The following is an 18361-nucleotide window of genomic DNA, read 5'->3' as shown; positions in this document are numbered from 1 at the left end:
CTGGGAGTAAGAGGCAGACAGGTTGCACAGCCACTGGAATGAAGAGACCTGGGTCTATTTTTTTAAAATTAGGTGCTTTTCTTTTGGGGGAAAAAAATATATCTGGCTGAGATTAATGAAGTGTTAACCTGTGAGTAAAAAGATGTTGGAACAAAATTAGAAAATGCTGGAAACATAAAGCAAGCCCATCAGCTCTGTAAAGTGACTTCCTCGACCGATGGGCACTGCAAGGAATAGAGTGTCTGGCAGACACACATAACTACATTCTGATATCGAATTGATAAATTTTCCATTTGTTTAAATGAAAGAAACTTGCATTTATGTAGCACCTTTCACGACCTCAGGACGTCCCAAGGCCAATGAAGTACTGTTGACGTGTTTGTCATTGTTGTAATGTTGGGAATTGGATTGTATGTTTGAATTATTATGTTAGTCGAGGGAGCACTTGTAAATTTGTTTTCTTGTTGATGATACTCCCAGTGTCACCTTTATAGGTCAATTAAAAATAGGCGCTGTAAAGAAAAAGAGACAAATTAGGTGTACTTCAGGTTTAGTCATTTTGTCAGAATGATTCTATTGAAGGGTCTTATTAACCTGCTGTTTCTCTTGACAGAAGCTGACAGTCCTGCTTTGTATTTTCATCATTTCTTCCTAAATTGTGAATGTTCGAGGTTGGGTCCCTCGCAGTCCTGCAGATGGCAGTGTGGCTAGAGGTTTCTAACGCTTCATCCGAGGCCATCATTTCCTTTCCTCCTTCGCATTCGGCCAGGACGCAAGTGTGTTCCTGCTCTGCATGGGTTCAGATGTTTGCAGGGCAGTGTGATGTGTGTGTGTATTGTGCTCCCGTTGGCCTCACATCACCAGGCACCAGAGGAGACTCAGGAGTCAAACTGAGACTGATTGCAAACCCATCCTCAAGGAAGCTTTTAATCCACAGAGCGAGCAGCGTCAAAACAGATGTGTTTAAAGCAAAACGCGAGTGAGTCTCACTTAAAGAGACTTTTCACAACTCTGCCTCTTGAGTTAGTAACATTATCAACTCATGCAGTAAATTAATTTGTAATGAATTGAATACATTTTTTTAAATGAATCTACGAATTACCAACTTTTAATTCAGGGACTCAGTGAAGCAGTGACCTGTTTTCCAGCTGCCAATCTAACTGCGAGGTTCAGGTACGTTTGCAAAGAAGCTTAGAGGTCAATGTGAATCCGGGGAGGCGCTTAAATGCACACAAGGGGCGCGTTTAGTTGCTTTCAATCGGGGTTGTGTGTAGCATTTTTGCCAGATGTGGGGAGGAATAGGGTTGGAGGGGTTATAGGGTGAGAGGATTGGGAATAAGTGTAGGATATCAGGAACAGGGGTAGAGGGGAATCAGTATTAGCGAGGGGCAAATAAGAACATAAGAATTAGGAACAGGAGTAGGCCATCTAGCCCCTCGAGCCTGCTCCGCCATTCAACAAGATCACGGCTGATCTGGCCGTGGACTCAGCTCCACTTACCCGCCCTCTCCCCGTAACCCTTAATTCCCTTATTGGTTAAAAATCTATCTATCTGTGACTTGAATACATTCAATGAGCTAGCCTCAACTGCTTCCTTGGGCAGAGAATTCCACAGATTCACAACCCTCTGGGAGAAGAAATTCCTTCTCAACTCGGTTTTAAATTGGCTCCCCCGTACTTTGAGGCTGTGTCCCCTAATTCTAGTCTCCCCGACCAGTGGAAACAACCTCTCTGCCTCTACCTTGTCTATCCCTTTCATTATTTTAAATGTTTCTATAAGATCATCCCTCATCCTTCTGAACTCCAACGAGTAAAGACCCAGTCTACTCAATCTATCATCATAAGGTAACCCCCTCATCCCCGAAATGAGTAATCAGAACTTGGGGTCTGCTAATGTTTTGTTTTGCTGCTAATTAAAATGTATTGCAAACACCAATAACAACTAGTATTTATATATAGTGCCTTTAAATTAGTAAAACGTCCCAGGGTGCTTCACAGGAGCATTATTGAACAACATTTGATACCGAGCCACATAAGGAGAAATTAGGGCAGATGACCAAAAGCTTGATCAAAGAGGTAGGTTTTAAGAGGCGTCTTAAAGGAGGAAAGAGAAGTAGAGCTTAGGGCCTTTGTAGCTGACGCACGGCCGCCAATGGTGGAGCAAATAAAATCAGGGATGCTCAAGAGGCCAGAATTAGTGGAGAGCAGATATCTCGGAGGGTTGTGGGGCTGGAGGAGATTACATAGATAGGGATGGGCAAGGCCATGGAGAGTTTTCAAAACAAAGATGAGAGTTTTAAAATGGAGGCGTTGTTTAATCGGGAGCCAATGTAGGTCAGCGAGCACAGAGGTGATGGGTGAACAGGACTATTGGGTGACCCCAATATCTAATCAATCCCTCCATGCCCCGAGGCTTCAGTGGAAGTGGAAAAATTGGCTTTTATTTTGAAAAAACAGACTTTTGATGTTTAGTTTAACATTTTTGACATTTTAGGGCAGTTCAAAACACCAGTTAGGACTGGCTGGGAATGTTGAATTAACTGAGAAATGTAGTGACAGTCGGGATATGAGAGCTTAATCAAACCTGTAAAACCCCTTGAATATTAATGTTTAATTACAACCTATTTGAAATCTGTCATTATGCACTGCAACCTAGTGAATCATGAACAGCCTTGCTGGGCCCACACTCCACAGCTTAAAATGTTTATTTTTGACCCTGTCTCCTTGCATCATCCATCATTCCCGGTTGTGAGGACATGCAGAAGACTAGTTCTGTGACTGGCCCATCGGTGCTACTTCAGGGCAGCCTAGGTTGCGTCATCCTCCCTTGCTCTGTTTGGGGAAACCACCCAGTGCTTGTGTCCCACCAGTATCTGACGGAAATTTGCCACGTGGATAATCGCATGAGGTTCGTCTCCTGGACTAGCCGGGGGGATAGCAGTTGATTAGTGAAGTTTAGATTTTGGTCTTTAAGTGAGCTGTAGGGCCAGTCCAGTGCCATTATTAATTAATCATGGTTACTATTTTTAATTCTATCATTGCCTTTCCACGTAACAGTGACTGGGGGGAGAAAGATGCTTAAGGGTTATTCCAACTACAGGCCATTCAAACTGCTAGTGTAGCAATGAGACAAAGCATTTTGATCATTTTCTGGTTTTTGTTTTTTTTCCTATTTCATTTGAGAATGGAATGATGGGAAGAGTAAAAACCTGTTAACCCGCTCCCTTTCCCATTTCTTGCACCGTAGGAAGGATGAAAGAGGGATAGAATGAACCATCTGTTATTGAAGAGGACATCACTGGCAGCGTTACTCCCAAAATGGAGGGTCACCGTATCAAGATGGGCCAACAACTCTACTGCGAGCTCCAACCCAAAGGAGTGTGCCGATCACGGAAAAACACAGATCCGCATGAATCCATTAAATATCCAGATGCTGTCCAATGGTCTCCATCAACAGATCTTTGGAGATATCCAGGTTGAGTATTTGGAGGAGGCCATCCAGAAGAGCATTGAGCACCTCAAATGTCACGACCTCTGGGGCAAGGAAGCCTCCATAATACCCGATGTGGAATTGCAGCTGCCCAAGATGTACGGCAGCAACATTGACGAGCATTTTCGTACTCTTGCTCAGAAGCAAAGCTTCCCTTACTTGGAGGCAGCCAATGAACTGCTGCAGTGTGACCTCCCCGAGATGCCCGCAGAGTGGACCTGGGCAGTTGGCTGGACAAAGTATGGTCTGGATGGCCAAACAACACCTGTGGACTTTCCTGATGACAAGGCACTGGTGTTTGATGTGGAAGTGTGCACATCCGAGGGCCAATGCCCAACATTAGCTGCAGCTGTCTCTCCAAGTGCCTGGTAAGAACTTGGTCATCATCCTGTGTGGAGGGGAGCGGGCAGGTCAGATGGCCTCCTCATAGGACTGCTCCTGGGCATGGCCAAAGGGGGCCATTATCCGGTCCAGTCAGTGGGCGGTCGAGGGGGTCATTCAGCCTGACTGCCTGCCTCTCTTCCGTGGTTACATTTGAGCCAGGGTGTCCCTGGAGATGGAGCATGCGGTGTCCACCAGTACGCTCGCGACCTTCTGTGAGAGGTGGGGCGCCGGAGGGACTTGAGTGCATCATCGTCCCCGGAAACCAAATTTTAATTTGATCATTTTTAATGTGTCGGTTTTAGTGCCCCTTTATTAAGAGGGCACTTGATTATCATTTCAACTTAAAATAGTTGCTTTTTTCCCTATTTCATTTGAGAATGGAATGATGGGAAGAGTAAAAACCTGTTAACCTGCTCCCTTTGACTATTTATTGTTTAAAAAAACTTGGTCATAAATGAGAGAGAGAAGAATTTTATGCTCCGTGCTAGGGAATGAAACCTTTCTTTACTTTGCACACCATGTTAAGAAGCTCTCCTTGGTAATGCAGCACTAGTTAGATACAGAGTAAAGCTCTCTAACCTCCAGTCTTGGAAGAGCTTCATTTTGTAACCTCTTGCAGTTTCATTGCCAACAATGCGAATTTGAGGACTGTTTTACACAGTGGGCCCATGCCCCCTAGGAACTGGATTGAGACTGACCAAGTCATTTCACTTAGGACCCTTCCAACCAGTAGACATAAGGCTTGCAGTCTATCGATCTGGGTTCAATTAGAAATCAGGATCTATAGATTAAAGGTCAATCCACCATACCACCTACTTATTTGGGACCTTTACCCAGCAAGTGAAGAATTAGGCAGGGTTCCTGCTAGCCATTGACTACCAGTAACTGGGTGAGTAATCATAGTCAAATGTGATGACCCCAATGGTCAAATTCCCTCCTGACACTCACGGTCTAGCCTTGTAATTGAAGAATATACATTTGGTGGAGGTGCTGGATTGTGGGCAGTGCCCATGTATTTGTACTCTAGCAAGAGTCAGTATCTTGAGAGGAGAGGAAAGTAAGGCCTCAGCTATAATGTGTGATGTGTAAAGCTGTCTTGCGTTCAGACTGGATTCTGCATACGTCTTACCTACTCCTCAGGTACTCCTGGTGCAGTAAGCGGCTCATCGAGAAGCGTTACACCTGGTCCAGTCAGCTGCTCCTGGCCGACCTAATTCCCCTGGAGACATCTGGAAACTCCACCCATCCGTCGAGAGGTGAATGGCCAGAGAGACTAGTCATTGGCCACAATGTCAGCTATGACAGAGCAAGGGTCAAGGAGCAGTACCTGATGAAGGTGAGTCAACCAATTGATAAATGCTCTTCTCCAACAAATCCTTTGTCTGATTTCCAGCACCTTATTGTCAAAGGGAAATCTTCAGAGTGAGATGTTGATGGCAGAAGATACTGGAAGGATTCTTGCCACTGTACTATCTCCTGAAGGACATGAATGTAATGCTTAGACAAGGAAAGTCCCACATTTGATCTTGGGTAGTCCTGAGCAGTCAAGATGTGGAGAGGGGTACTTTTAAGACTATCTAAAACCGAGATGAGGAGGAATTTCTTCACTCAGCGGGTTGTGAACCTTTGGAATTCTCTGCCCCAAAGGGCTGTGGATGCTGAATTGTTGAGTCTATTTGGCGTATTGTTAAAATCATTTTCTCGCTTTCTAATAGCACTGTCTCTTTATATTATATTACGGCCCAGCTTTCATGCTCCACGTGAGCCTTCTCCCACCCTTCTTTAGCTACTCCCATCAAGATATCCTTCTATTCCTTTCTCCCTCATGTGTTTATCTTGCTTCCCCTTAAATGCATTTATGTTAGTCGCCTGAGCTACTCCCTGTGGTAGTGAGTTCCATATTCCAACCACTGAAGAAGATTCTCCTGAATTCCCTATTGGATTTATTAGTGACTACCTTATATTGATGGCCCCTTAGTAGTCGAATAACTAAAAGAGCATCCTCACCAGCATTCCCTATAAGTTGCGCGGCCGCACAGCGCTCTAGGATCCCGCGCAGCCGGCTTTTCCATGCAAGAACTGCGCGGGTGCTGTATTTTGAAAGGCACCAAAGAAAATTAGAGGGAACATTGCTCCTCACACTCGTGTACTTTCCTTCTTTCTTTCTCCCTTGCTCCCTGGTCACTTTTTGCTCTCTATGTGTGACTGTATGCCCAGGATCGGTGTCTGACTGCTCACGGGACATGAACTCTCTTCGCTCTGTGTCTGCAGGGGACGAGGCTGCGCTTTCTGGACACCATGAGCTTGCACATGGCTATTTCTGGCCTGACTGGCTTCCAGCGCAGCCTCTGGATGGCGAGTAAGAAAGGGAAGAGGAGGGGCCTGGAAGAAGTGAAGCAGCACATCAAGCGAACCACCAGCAAGCCCAGAAGTCCAGGGGTAAGTGCCGCAAAATAACCTCGTGTTGCTCGACTTTAAAAATAAAGGCGTGAACATATACAGAATCTGGAACAATGGATAACGTGAAAGGAAAAGGACTTCAATCATAGTGTCCTAGAGGTACAGTAGCATAGTGGTTATGTTACTGGACTAGTAATCCAGCGGCCTGGACTAATAATCCGGAGACGCGAGTTCAAATCCCACCACAGCAGCTGGGGGAATTTAAATTCAGTTAATTAAATAAATCTGGAATTAAAAAGCTAGTATCCGTAATGGTGACCATGAAACTACTGGATTGTTGGAAAAACCAAACTGCTTCACTTAATGTCCTTTAGGGAAGGAAATCTGCCATCCTTACCCGGTCTGGCCTATATGTGACTCCAGACCCACAAGGGCAATAAATGCTGGCATTGTTGGTGACGCCCACATCCCGTGAGCGAATAAATTTTTAAAAACAGCTGTACCTGGAGGAATCTGGTCTGTACCAGGACATTGTACAACCATCCATGTTGTCTGTCCATAGGTGAGAGTACTTTTATCCTCTATCCCTCTCAGGTGACATAGCTCACCTCCGATAGGTTTTCCTGACTTTTTCTACTTTATATCTTTATGGGTGGGGATTAAATAAGTTTCCGCCCTTTCTAAAGGTATTTTTTTTGCTAAGTTTTCCTCTATATTTGTTTAATTATTATCCTGTCTTCACTCCGAGGGCAGATACGTGCCTTTTCCAAGCTGCTGCTGCCAGTGCCCCCTGCTGGAAGTGCCAGGTGTTGCCCTCTACTCTGCCCCCCATTCTCCCTACTGGAGTTGCTATAGCCTCCATTGTCACCACCGCACTCGACAGGGCTCGGAGCAAACACGACCCGCATCCATGCTCTGAGGCGCTAAGCCTTTCGTCACCTCAGTAGATCTTGCCTTCAGATTAGAACAGTAATTTTAAAGTGTGCGTGTGCCTGTGGGTTGGCTGGGGAACACACATCACCGGGAGACAAACGCAAAGTCCATTTCCACTGCCATAAAGAGTATCCCGAGGAAGGACATCGGTCCAGAGCCAGTGTTCCATCATGGCAGACACCAAGACTCACTGGTCTTTTGCTAAGTGGCCTCGATGAGGTGAGGCAGCTTCAGGGATTTTATAATCCAGTGGTTTTTGTGCCTGTAAGTTGGGGAGGAGGAGCTGCCTGCGAACTGTCGTGAAATATAAATGGGGGTTAGGCACTCTGATTTGATTCATTGATGTCCATTGACCCTGTGCGTTTCTAGCCCCTGATTTCAGAGGGCTTGAAGATATGCTGCGTTTATAGGCTATATGGCACAGAAACAGGCCATTCAGCCCAACCTGTCCATGCTGGTGTTTATGCTGCACTCGTGCCTCCTCCCGTCTTTCCTCATCTAAATCTATCAGCATAACCCTCTATTCCCTTTTCCCTCATATGCTTGTCTAGCCTCCCCTTAAATGTATCTATACCATTCGCTTCAACCACTCCCTGTGGTAGCAGGTTCCACATTCTCACCACTCTCTGGGTAATGAAGTTCATTCTGAATTCCCTATTGGATTTTGTGTGACTATCATATTGATGGCCTCTAGTTCTACTCTTCTGCCCACCCCCCCCCCCCCGAAAGTGGAAACACTCTCTCTGTATCCACTCTATCAAGACCTTTATTAAGTCACCCCCTCAGCCGCCTTTTTTCAAGAGAGAAGAGATTTGTTATTAAGCATTGGATCGAAAACATACATTTGCTGGAGGCCCATGTTTGTACTGTCCGTGTTGCAGGTTGGAGCCTGGGACTGGGTGAACATCAGCAGCATCAATAACCTGGCCGATGTCCACGCACTCTACGTGGGGGGAAAGCCACTCGAGAAGGAGGCCCGTGAGGTTTTCATCAAAGGCACCATGAAAGATGTTCGGGAGAACTTCCAGGTAAAACAACAAAGTAGGCTGGGACACGTTTATCACATAACACGTACCGTAGCAAAGGATCCAAAAACATTAGGATGTTTTGTAGTTGTTTCTTTTTAAAATATATAATATATTGAAAATTAGTGATGTCGGAATTATAAATTCCTGTAAATTAAATTATAAATTGGGCCACAATCTTCGGACTCTGAGACAAAAGTGCTATAACTGAGCCACGGCTGATACCTAAGAGGCAGTTTCCATTAAAGTTATAATGGAAAATGCCTCTTGGATGTCAGCTGTGGCTCAGTGGGTAGCACTCTCGCCTGAGTCAGAAGGTTGTGGATTCAATTCCCATTCCAGAGATTTGCGCACATAATCTAGGCTGGTACTTCAGTGTAGTACTGAGGGAGTGCTGCACTGTTGGAGATGCCATCTTTTGGATGAGATGTTAAACCAAAACCCCATCTGCCCTCTCGGGTGGATGTGTTAGATCCCACGGCACTATTCTAAGAAGAGCAGGGGATTTCTCCTCATATCCTGACCAACATTTAACCCTCAACCAATCCCCTGCTCTTAGAATAGTGGCGTGGGATCTAACACATCCACCCGAGAGGGTAGATGGGGTTTCGGTTTAACATCTCATCCGAAAGATAGCACCTCCAACAGTGCAGCACTCCCTCAGTACTACACTGAAGTACCAGCCTAGACTATGTGCGCAAATCTCTGGAGTGGGACTTGAATCCACAACCTTCTGACTCAGGCGAGAGTGCTACCCACTGAGCCACAGCTGACATCCAAGAGGCATTTTCCATTATAACTTTAATGGAAACTGCCTTTTGGGCATTAGCCTTGGCTCAGTTATAGCACTTTTGTCTCCGAGTCCGAAGATTGTGGTTCAATTTATAATTTAATTTACAGGAATTTATAATTCCTATTATGCAAGAGATTGTAGAGGGACGTGATCGGAGCCCAGGAGAGGCGCGAGTTCAGGGCCCAGAAGAGGCGAGGGCCCAGGGGCAGCATGGGCCAGCCCACACTGTGATATGTGTGTGCACTGTCCGTGCAGCAGAGCTGGTCTCCAGTCGTCTTGGTTAATCCTTGCTACTGGACCAAGACCTAGCTTTGTCAAGCCCGTGTGGTGGTTGGTGTGCAACGGTCACCACACGTTAAAAAAAATCCAAGCACAGGCATCTTCCACCCTTCAAGACTTAGTTCGGACCTGGAATTTTAGGTCCATCATTGAAACACCTGTGAACGTTTTGACGTGGAAGCAGGTCATCTTCGATTCCGAGGGACTATGTATGATGATATGTTCTTAATGGACTACTGGCGTGAAGAATTAATTGGATGCTGCAATGCAGGGAGGACTTTATGGATGGATGAACTAAGATAAGCCAAATGGCCTTCCTCCTCTGTAATTATATTATGATGCTATCCTAATTGATTTCAGGTTAAAATTTTCCGAGACGCCCCATAGTTGCAAACATACCTGAGTATGGGTCATAAAGGGTATTCCCTTCACAAAAAAGTGTTTGGCAAGACTTTATACATTCGTATGTGTAAACACAGAATTAAACGTGAAGATTGTGTCAGTTTACATTATTGTGTCACTTGACTTGATGGAAATGATGCACAGTTCTCTTTCTCGTCTCCCTCCCCAAACAAAAACAAGTAAAATATTTCGTCCCATTCACAGCGCCCCCTTAAAACCTAAATAAATTTACTCTGCAGTTTCAAAGTACTTTATATTCAAAATAACTATAAAATACATCAATAAAAAGCAATTTTAAAGTCATTTTTTTCTTTTGACAACCTGCTACATCTCTCAAAAGAACATAAGAAATAGGAGCAGGAGTCGGCCCTACGGCCCCTTGAGCCTGCTCCGCCATTCAATAAGATCATGGCTGATCATCGACCTCAACTCCACTTTCCCGCCCGATCTCCATAATCCCTTCATTCGCCTAGAGTCCAAAAATCTATCTTGTCTCAGCCTTGAATACACTTAACGTTCAACATTCATAGCCTTTTAGAGAATTCCAAAGATGCACAACCTCATGAGTGAAGAAATTCCTCCTTATCTCAGTTTTAAATGGCCGTCGCCTTTTCCTGACACTGTGCCCATTAGTTCTAGTCTCTCCATGCAGGGGAAACAGCAGCATCTACCCACTTAATTCCCCTCAGAATCTTGTGTTTCAATGCGATCGCCTCTCATTCTTCTAAATTCCAAAGTGTATATGCCCAATTTACTCAATCTCTCCTCATTGGACCACCCTCTCATCCCAAGAATCAATCATAGAACCATAGAATTATAGAATGGTTACAGCACGGAAGATGGCCATTCGGCCCGTCGATCCCGTGCCAAGTGAACCTTCGGTACACCGCCTCTAAGGCAAGTATATCCTTCCTCAGAACAGGAGACCAAACTTGTGCGCAGAACTCCAGATGTTGTCTCATCAAAGCCCTGTACAATTGTAGCAAGACTTCCTTACTCTTGTGCCCCAACCCCTTTGCAATAAAGGCCAGCATGTCTTTGCCTTCCTTATTGCTTGCTGTACCTGTCTGCTAACTCTGTGTTTCCTGTTCAAGGACACCTAAATCTCTCTGAACACCAAAATTTAATAGTTTCTCACCATTTAAAAAAAAAAAATTCTGTTCTATTCTTCCTACCAGAGTGAATAATCTCACATTTTCCCACATCATCTACTACCTTATTGCCCATTCACTTAACCTACCTTTATCCCTTTGCAGGCTCTTTGTGCCCTCCTCACAGCTTATTTTCCCACCTAGCTTTGTATTGTCAGCAAACTTGGATACATTACACTCTCCATGATGTTGCCAAAGGGGAGCTGCTGCCATGCATCCCATAAGTGGCTACTTTGAAAACAACAGCAGGCTTCAGAACGGCCTGAACATAAGAACATAAGAATTAGGAACAGGAGTAGGCCATCTAGCCCCTCGAGCCAGCTCCGCCATTCAACAAGATCATGGCTGATCTGGCCGTGGACTCGGCTCCACTTACCCGCCCGCTCCCCGTAACCCTTAATTCCCTTATTGGTTAAAAATCTATCTATCTGTGATTTGAATACATTCATTGAGCTAGCCTCAACTGCTTCCTTGGGCAGAGAATTCCACAGATTCACAACCCTCTGGGAGAAGAAATTCCTTCTCAACTCGGTTTTAAATTGGCTCCCCCGTATTTTGAGGTTGTGCCCCCTAGTTCTAGTCTCCCCAACCAGTGGAAACAACCTCTCTGCCTCTACCTTGTCTATCCCTTTCATTATTTTAAATGTTTCTATAAGATCACCCCTCATCCTTCTGAACTCCAACGAGTAAAGACCCAGTCTACTCAATCTATCATCATAAGGTAACCCCCTCATATCCGGAATCAGCCTCGTGAATCGTCTCTGTACCCCCTCCAAAGCTAGTATATCCTTCCTTAAGTAAGGTGACCAAAACTGCACGCAGTACTCCAGGTGCGGCCTCACCAATACCTTCTATAGTTGCAGAAGGACCTCCCTGCTTTTGTACTCCATCCCTCTCGCAATGAAGGCCAACATTCCATTCGCCTTCCTGATTACCTGCTGCACCTGCAAACTAACTTTTTGGGATTCATGCACAAGGACCCCCAGGTCCCTCTGCACCGCAGCATGTTGTAATTTCTCCCCATTCAAATAATATTCCCTTTTACTGTTTTTTTTACCCAGGGTGGATGACCTCACACTTTCCGACATTGTATTCCATCTGCCAAACTTTAGCCCATTCGCTTAACCTATCTAAATCTCTTTGCAACCTTTCTGTGTCCTCTACACAACCCGCTTTCCCACTAATCTTTGTGTCATCTGCAAATTTTGTTACACTACACTCTGTCCCCTCTTCCAGGTCATCTATGTATATTGTAAACAGTTGTGGTCCCAGCACCGATCCCTGTGGCATCACCACTAACCACTGATTTCCAACCCGAAAAGGACCCATTTATCCCAACTCTCTGCTTTCAGTTCGCCAGCCAATTCTCTATCCATGCTAATACATTTCCTCTGACTCCGCGTACCCTTCTGCAGTAACCTTTTGTGTGGCACCTTATTGAATGCCTTTTGAAAATCTAAATACACCACATCCATCGGTACACCTCTATCCACCATGCTCGTTATATCCTCAAAGAATTCAAGTAAATTAGTTAAATATGATTTCCCCTTCATGAATCCATGCTGCATCTGCTTGATTGCACTATTCCTATCTAGATGTCCCGCTATTTCTTCCTTAATGATAGTTTCAAGCATTTTCTCCACTACAGATGTTAAACTAACCGGCCTATAGTTACCTGCCTTTTGTCTGACCCCTTTTTTAAACAGAGGCGTTACATTAGCTGTTTTCCAATCCGCTGGTACCTCCCCAGAGTCCAGAGAATTTTGGTAGATTATAACGAATGCATCTGCTATAACTTCCGCCATCTCTTTTAATACCCTGGGATGCATTTCATCAGGACCAGGGGACTTATCTACCTTGAGTCCCATTAGCCTGTCCAGCACTAGCCCCCTAGTGATAATGATTGTCTCAAGGTCCTCCCTTCCCACATTCCTGTGACCAGCAATTTTTGGCATAGTTTTTGTGCCTTCCACTGTGAAGACCGAAGCAAAATAATTGTTTAAGGTCTCAGCTATTTCCACATTTCCCATCATTAAATCCCCCTTCTCATCTTCTAAGAGACCAACATTTACTTTAGTCACTCTTTTCCGTTTTATATATCTGTGAAAGCTTTTACTATCTGTTTTTATGTTTTGCGCAAGTTTACCTTCGTAATCTATCTTTCCTTTCTTTATTGCTTTCTTAGTCATTCTTTGCTCTTGTTTAAAATTTTCCCAATCTTCTATTTTCCCACTAATCTTGGCCACCTTATACGCATTGGTTTTTAATTTGATACTCTCCTTTATTTCCTTGGTTATCCACGGCTGGTTATCCCTTCTCTTACCACCGTTCTTTTTCACTGGAATATATTTTTGTTGAGCACTATGAAAGAGCTCCTTAAAAGTCCTCCACTGTTCCTCAATTGTGCCACCGTTTAGTCTGTGTTTCCAGTCTACTTTAGCCAACTCTGCCCTCATCCCACTGTAGTCCCCTTTGTTTAAGCATAGTACACTCGTTTGAGACACTACTTCCTCATCCTCAATCTGTATTCCAAATTCAACCATACTGTGATCACTCATTCCAAGAGGATCTTTTACTAGGAGATCGTTTATTATTCCTGCCTCATTACACAGGACCAGATCTAAGATAGCTTGATCCCTTGTAGGTTCTGTAACATACTGTTCTAAGAAACAATCCCGTATGCATTCTATGAATTCCTCCTCCAGGCTACCCCGCGCGATTTGATTTGACCAATCAATATGTAGATTAAAATCCCCCATGATTACTGCCGTTCCTTTTTCACATGCCTCCATTATTCCCTTGATTATTGCCCTCTCCACCGTGAAGTTATTATTTGGGGGCCTATAAACTACACCCATCAGTGACTTTTTCCCCTTACTATCTCTAATCTCCACCCACAATGATTCAACATTTTGTTCATTCGAGCCAATATCGTCTCTCACAACTGCCCTGATATCATTCTTTATTAACAGAGCTACCCCACCTCCTTTCCCTTCTTGTTTATCTTTCCGAATTGTCAGATACCCCTGTATGTTTAATTCCCAGTCTTGGCCACTCTGCAACCATGTTTCTGTAATGGCCACCAAATCATACCCATTTGTAATGACTAGTGCCGTCAACTCATTTACTTTATTTAGAATGCTGCGTGCGTTTAGGTAGAGTGTTTTAATACTAGTTTTTAAACCATGATTTTTAGTTTTGACCCCTCCTGCAGCCCCTTTATATTCAGTGGCCCTTTTTGTTCGTGTGCAGCTGTCTGACTCTGGGAAAGCATGCTATCGACTGCGCAATCTGAGCTGTGAATCCATGGTCTGCACACCCGCTGTGGACAATGAAGGCTGCATTCTGGCCATATGACTGCTTGTAGTCGTCAGATATTCTCCTTTCCCTGCCCCCAATCCCAAATAAGAACAGATCACCCCGCTGTAGTGAGGCACTGGACATAACACACCAGTCTGAGAACCAACAGAAACTCCTGCCCACTGTAATTGGGCAAGAGTGAGGGATGGCTAACTTGAAACGTAAGCCCATCGCCCTCTGGCCAGGTAGCGTCGCCTCTGCTGATCGTGCTATCCAGGAGCCTGTTTTCGGAAAAGCTTTTGAGTTCCAGGGCTGCCTTGGAATACTGTAGCCAATCACCGAGCACGGTGACTGGTGCCTTGTTAGCATGGCTCAGTAGGAAGCACACTCTGTAGATTGGCAGCCCCACTCCTGGACTGGAGCACGTCATCTACAAAGACACTTCATTGCAGTGCTGAGGGAGTGCTGCATTGTCTGAGCTGCTGCCCTTCGGATGAGACGTCAAACTGAGGCCTTGTTTGCCTATACAGATGGATGTTCATGATCCTTTGGTATTAAGAGCAGGGAGTTTTGACAACATTGCTTCCTCAATCAACAGATTAACTGGGGAATCATCTTTTTGATATTTGTGGAATCTTACTTTGTGCAACATTTGCCTATGTAATAAGTCACTGAATTTCAAGATAATTTTGGCTGAGACGTGATAAACAATGATATCAATTTTAATTTGTTATTGCCTGTGGCTTGAATGACCCGTTCTTTCAGATAAAGCAAAAAGTCCAGAACAGAATGTTCTCGGAGGTGTCCAAAATAAACACAGGCAGACAATTTATCTTTCACATGAATTGCTTTATTTTTTAGTACCTCATTTTGTGTGTAATATTCCAATGTGGTTTGTGCTTTTATCCCACTGCTGACAGGAGCTGATGCGTTACTGTGCGCTTGACGTTAAAGCTACCTATGAAGTGTTTTGTGAGGAGCTTCCGTTTTTTCTAGAAAGGTGAGGCGTTTTTTCCGACCGACTCATCTTTGCTTCCCTGGTTGACCGTCAACCAGAGTAGGCCAGTCACAGGGCAATAGTGACTGCGTCACCAGATCTCCCTGTGTAAAATCCTCTGCCCAAACAGTTCGAACAGCAACGATACTGAAAAGAACACTAAAAGCATCGCCTAGTGTGGTGCTGAGCAACACACAACAATAACTTGTATTTATATAGCGCCTTTAACATAGTGAAATGTCCCAAGGCGCTTCACAGGAGTATTATGCGATTAAAAAAAATTGACTCCGAGCCGCGTAAGTAGAAATTAGCGCAGGTGACCAAAAGCTTGGTCAAAGAGGTAAGTTTTAAGGAGTGTCTTGAAGGAGGAAGGAGAGGCGGAGAGGTTTAGGCAAGGAGTTCCAGATCTTGGGGCCTAGGCAACATAAGGCACGGCTACCAATGGTTGAGCGATTATAATCGGGGATACTAAGGAGGGCAGAATTAGAGGAGCGCAGACAAAAAGGTTCCAGACTCAATCCCCCGTCTTTGCGAGCTGATTTCAGCAGGGTTTTGTCCAAGGTGTTCAATTAAGCCCCTTGCCCCTGAGCGAGGAAGGGTTCCTGTTCCCAAACACTGTCCAGGCACACTCTGCTGGAAGTGCATGTGTTTAGACAATAAGTGAGGACAGAATTGGACTTGGCTGGATTCTCCCCCCCACTGTTGAATAGACTGCCAACATTTCCTGTCACGGATCATATTTGGGTTGGGGGCCATGGGAGTGACTGGAACCTATAGCACTGTACCCTATAGAGAGTTGAGGGGAAAATATGACAGACTTATGGGTTAGTGCCTGCTGACTCTGAAAAGTGAGGCTTGTTTACCTCAGATATTGCTATCTGGTACAGATGCTGTCTGTCCCCTACACACCTTGCCATTCAGATGGATTAGCGGTGGAGACAGAGTGGTTGGTCTCCCCTTGCTCAGTAGACTTACAGTGCATTGAGATGGATGATAGCCTTATCCCTGTTCCAGGACCTTTCACTGGCAATCCAGTTAATGACGAAACAACCCGAGCCACTGCTGGAGATGCCACTAGTTCTAGCAAAGGCTGCTGCTTCCTCGCTGGGCAATTGGACTCATTCTGCGCCACGCAGGGCACTAACTGTGGCCAAAGGTGGGCAGAGGAAACATTACAGGGACACCCTCAAAGCCTCCCTGATAAAGTGCAACATCCCCACTGACACCTGGGAGTCCCAAACCTGTCCTACCCACCCTTTTCCCCAACGACTATCTGTCCCACCTGTGACAGGGACTGTGGCTCTTGTATTGGACTGTTCATCCACCTAAGGACTCATTTTAAGAGTGGAAGCAAGTCTTCCTCGATTCCAAGGACTGCCTATGATGATGATGATGATGTGGCTTCTCCTTTATGATTAGGTGCCCACACCCGGTGACTTTTGCTGGCATGCTGGAGATGGGCCAGTGTTACCTTCCCATAAACCACAACTGGAAGCGGTACCAAGATGAGGCGCAGAGTACGTATGAAGAGCTGCAGCGGGAGATGAAGCAATCTCTCATGAACCTAGCCAACGATGCCTGCCAGCTACTCGACGATGAAAGGTGCGTTACTTTATCTTTAAAAATTTACTTGCCAGAACCCTCCCAGTAAACTGGGACTCTCCCAAGTGCTTGGGCACATAATCTCGGCTTGCACTTCAGTGCAGTACTGAGAGAGCGCTCCATTATCGGAAGTGTCGCTCTTCAGATGAGATGTTAAAGCGAGGCTCCGTCTGCCTGTTCAGGTGAACATAAAGATGCTGTGGAACTATCTGAAGAGGTGGCTCACAGGGAGCTCTCCCCGTGCCTTAGCCAACCTTCATCAATCAGTGTAGCCAGGCAGGTGAACTGGTCATTCAGCCCAATGGAACTTTGCCGTTACAGAATGACATTTGGCTACATATCCGCAATGACCGACTTCAAAGTCATTCATTGTGTGAAGTGCTTTGAGATATAGAGTGGAGCTTGAACCCACAACCTTCTAACTCGGAGTACAATAAGTGGATACAGAGAGAATGTTTCCACTTGTGGGGAAGAGCATAAGAACATAAGAATTAGGAACAGGAGTAGGCCATCTAGCCCCTCGAGCCTGCTCCGTCATTCAATAAGATCATGGCTGATCTGGTCGTGGACTCAGCTCCACTTACTCGCCCTCTCCCCGTAACCCTTAATACCCTTATTGGTCAAAAATCTATCTATCTTTGACTTGAAAACATTCAATGAGCTAGTCTCAACTGCTTCCTTGGGCAGAGAATTCCACAGATTCACAACCCTCTGGGAGAAGAAATTCTTTCTCAACTCGGTTTTAAATTGGCTCCTCCGTATTTTGAGGCTGTGCCCCATAGTTCGAGTCTCCCCTACCAATGGAAACAACCTCTCTGCCTCTATCTTGTCTATCCCTTTCATGATTTTAAATGTTTCTATAAGATCACCCCTCATCCTTCTGAACTCCAACGAGTAAAGACCCAGTCTACTCAATCTATCATCATAAGGTAACCCCCTCATTTCTGGAATCAGCCTAGTGAATCGTCTCTGTACCCCTTCCAAAGTTAGTATATCCTTCCTTAAGTAAGGTGACCAAAACTGCACGCAGTACTCCAGGTGCGGCCTTACCAATCCCTTATACAGTTGCAGCAAGACCTCCCTGCTTTTGTACTCTATCCCTCTCGCAATGAAGGTCAACATTCCATTTGCCTTCCTGATTACCTGCTGCACCTGCAAACTAACCTTTTGGGATTCATGCACAAGGACCCCCAGGTCCCTCTGCACCACAGCATGTTGTAATTTCTCCCCATTCAAATAATATTCCCTTCTACTGTTTTTTTTCCCAAGGTGAATGACCTCACACTTTCCGACATTGTATTCCATCTGCCAAACCTTAGCCCATTCGCTTAACCTATCTAAATCTCCTTGCAGCCTCTCTGAGTCCTCTACACAACCCGCTTTCCCACTAATCTTAGTGTTATCTGCAAATTTTGTTGCACTACACTCTGTGCCCTGTTCTAGGTCATCTATGTATATTGTAAACAGTTGTGGTCCCAGCACTGATCCCTGTGGCACACCACTAACCACTGATTTCCAAACGGAAAAGGACCCTTTTATCCCGACTCTCTGCTTTCTGTTCGCCAGCCAATTCTCTATCCATGATAATACATTTCCTCTGACTCC

General features: G+C 45.1%; 1 protein-coding gene across 1 annotated transcript in view; it reads left to right on the top strand.

Moving 5' to 3' along the window:
- The first annotated feature begins 765 nt into the window (after positions 1 to 765).
- The window catches only part of polg (polymerase (DNA directed), gamma), a 55031-nt gene continuing 37435 nt past the window's right edge, over positions 766 to 18361 (top strand). Inside the window, exons 1-7 of the mRNA XM_070858461.1 lie at positions 766 to 1173; positions 3248 to 3858; positions 5015 to 5210; positions 6146 to 6313; positions 8089 to 8235; positions 15078 to 15157; positions 16574 to 16756. Coding sequence (XP_070714562.1) covers positions 3269 to 3858; positions 5015 to 5210; positions 6146 to 6313; positions 8089 to 8235; positions 15078 to 15157; positions 16574 to 16756 — 1364 coding nt within the window. The 5' untranslated portion in view covers positions 766 to 1173; positions 3248 to 3268. The remainder of the gene's footprint in view (positions 1174 to 3247; positions 3859 to 5014; positions 5211 to 6145; positions 6314 to 8088; positions 8236 to 15077; positions 15158 to 16573; positions 16757 to 18361) is intronic.

This window comes from Pristiophorus japonicus, chromosome 17 (genome assembly GCF_044704955.1).
Source record: "Pristiophorus japonicus isolate sPriJap1 chromosome 17, sPriJap1.hap1, whole genome shotgun sequence".
NCBI classification, from domain to species: Eukaryota; Metazoa; Chordata; class Chondrichthyes; family Pristiophoridae; genus Pristiophorus; species Pristiophorus japonicus.
This window is presented reverse-complemented; position numbering and strand designations above follow the sequence as displayed.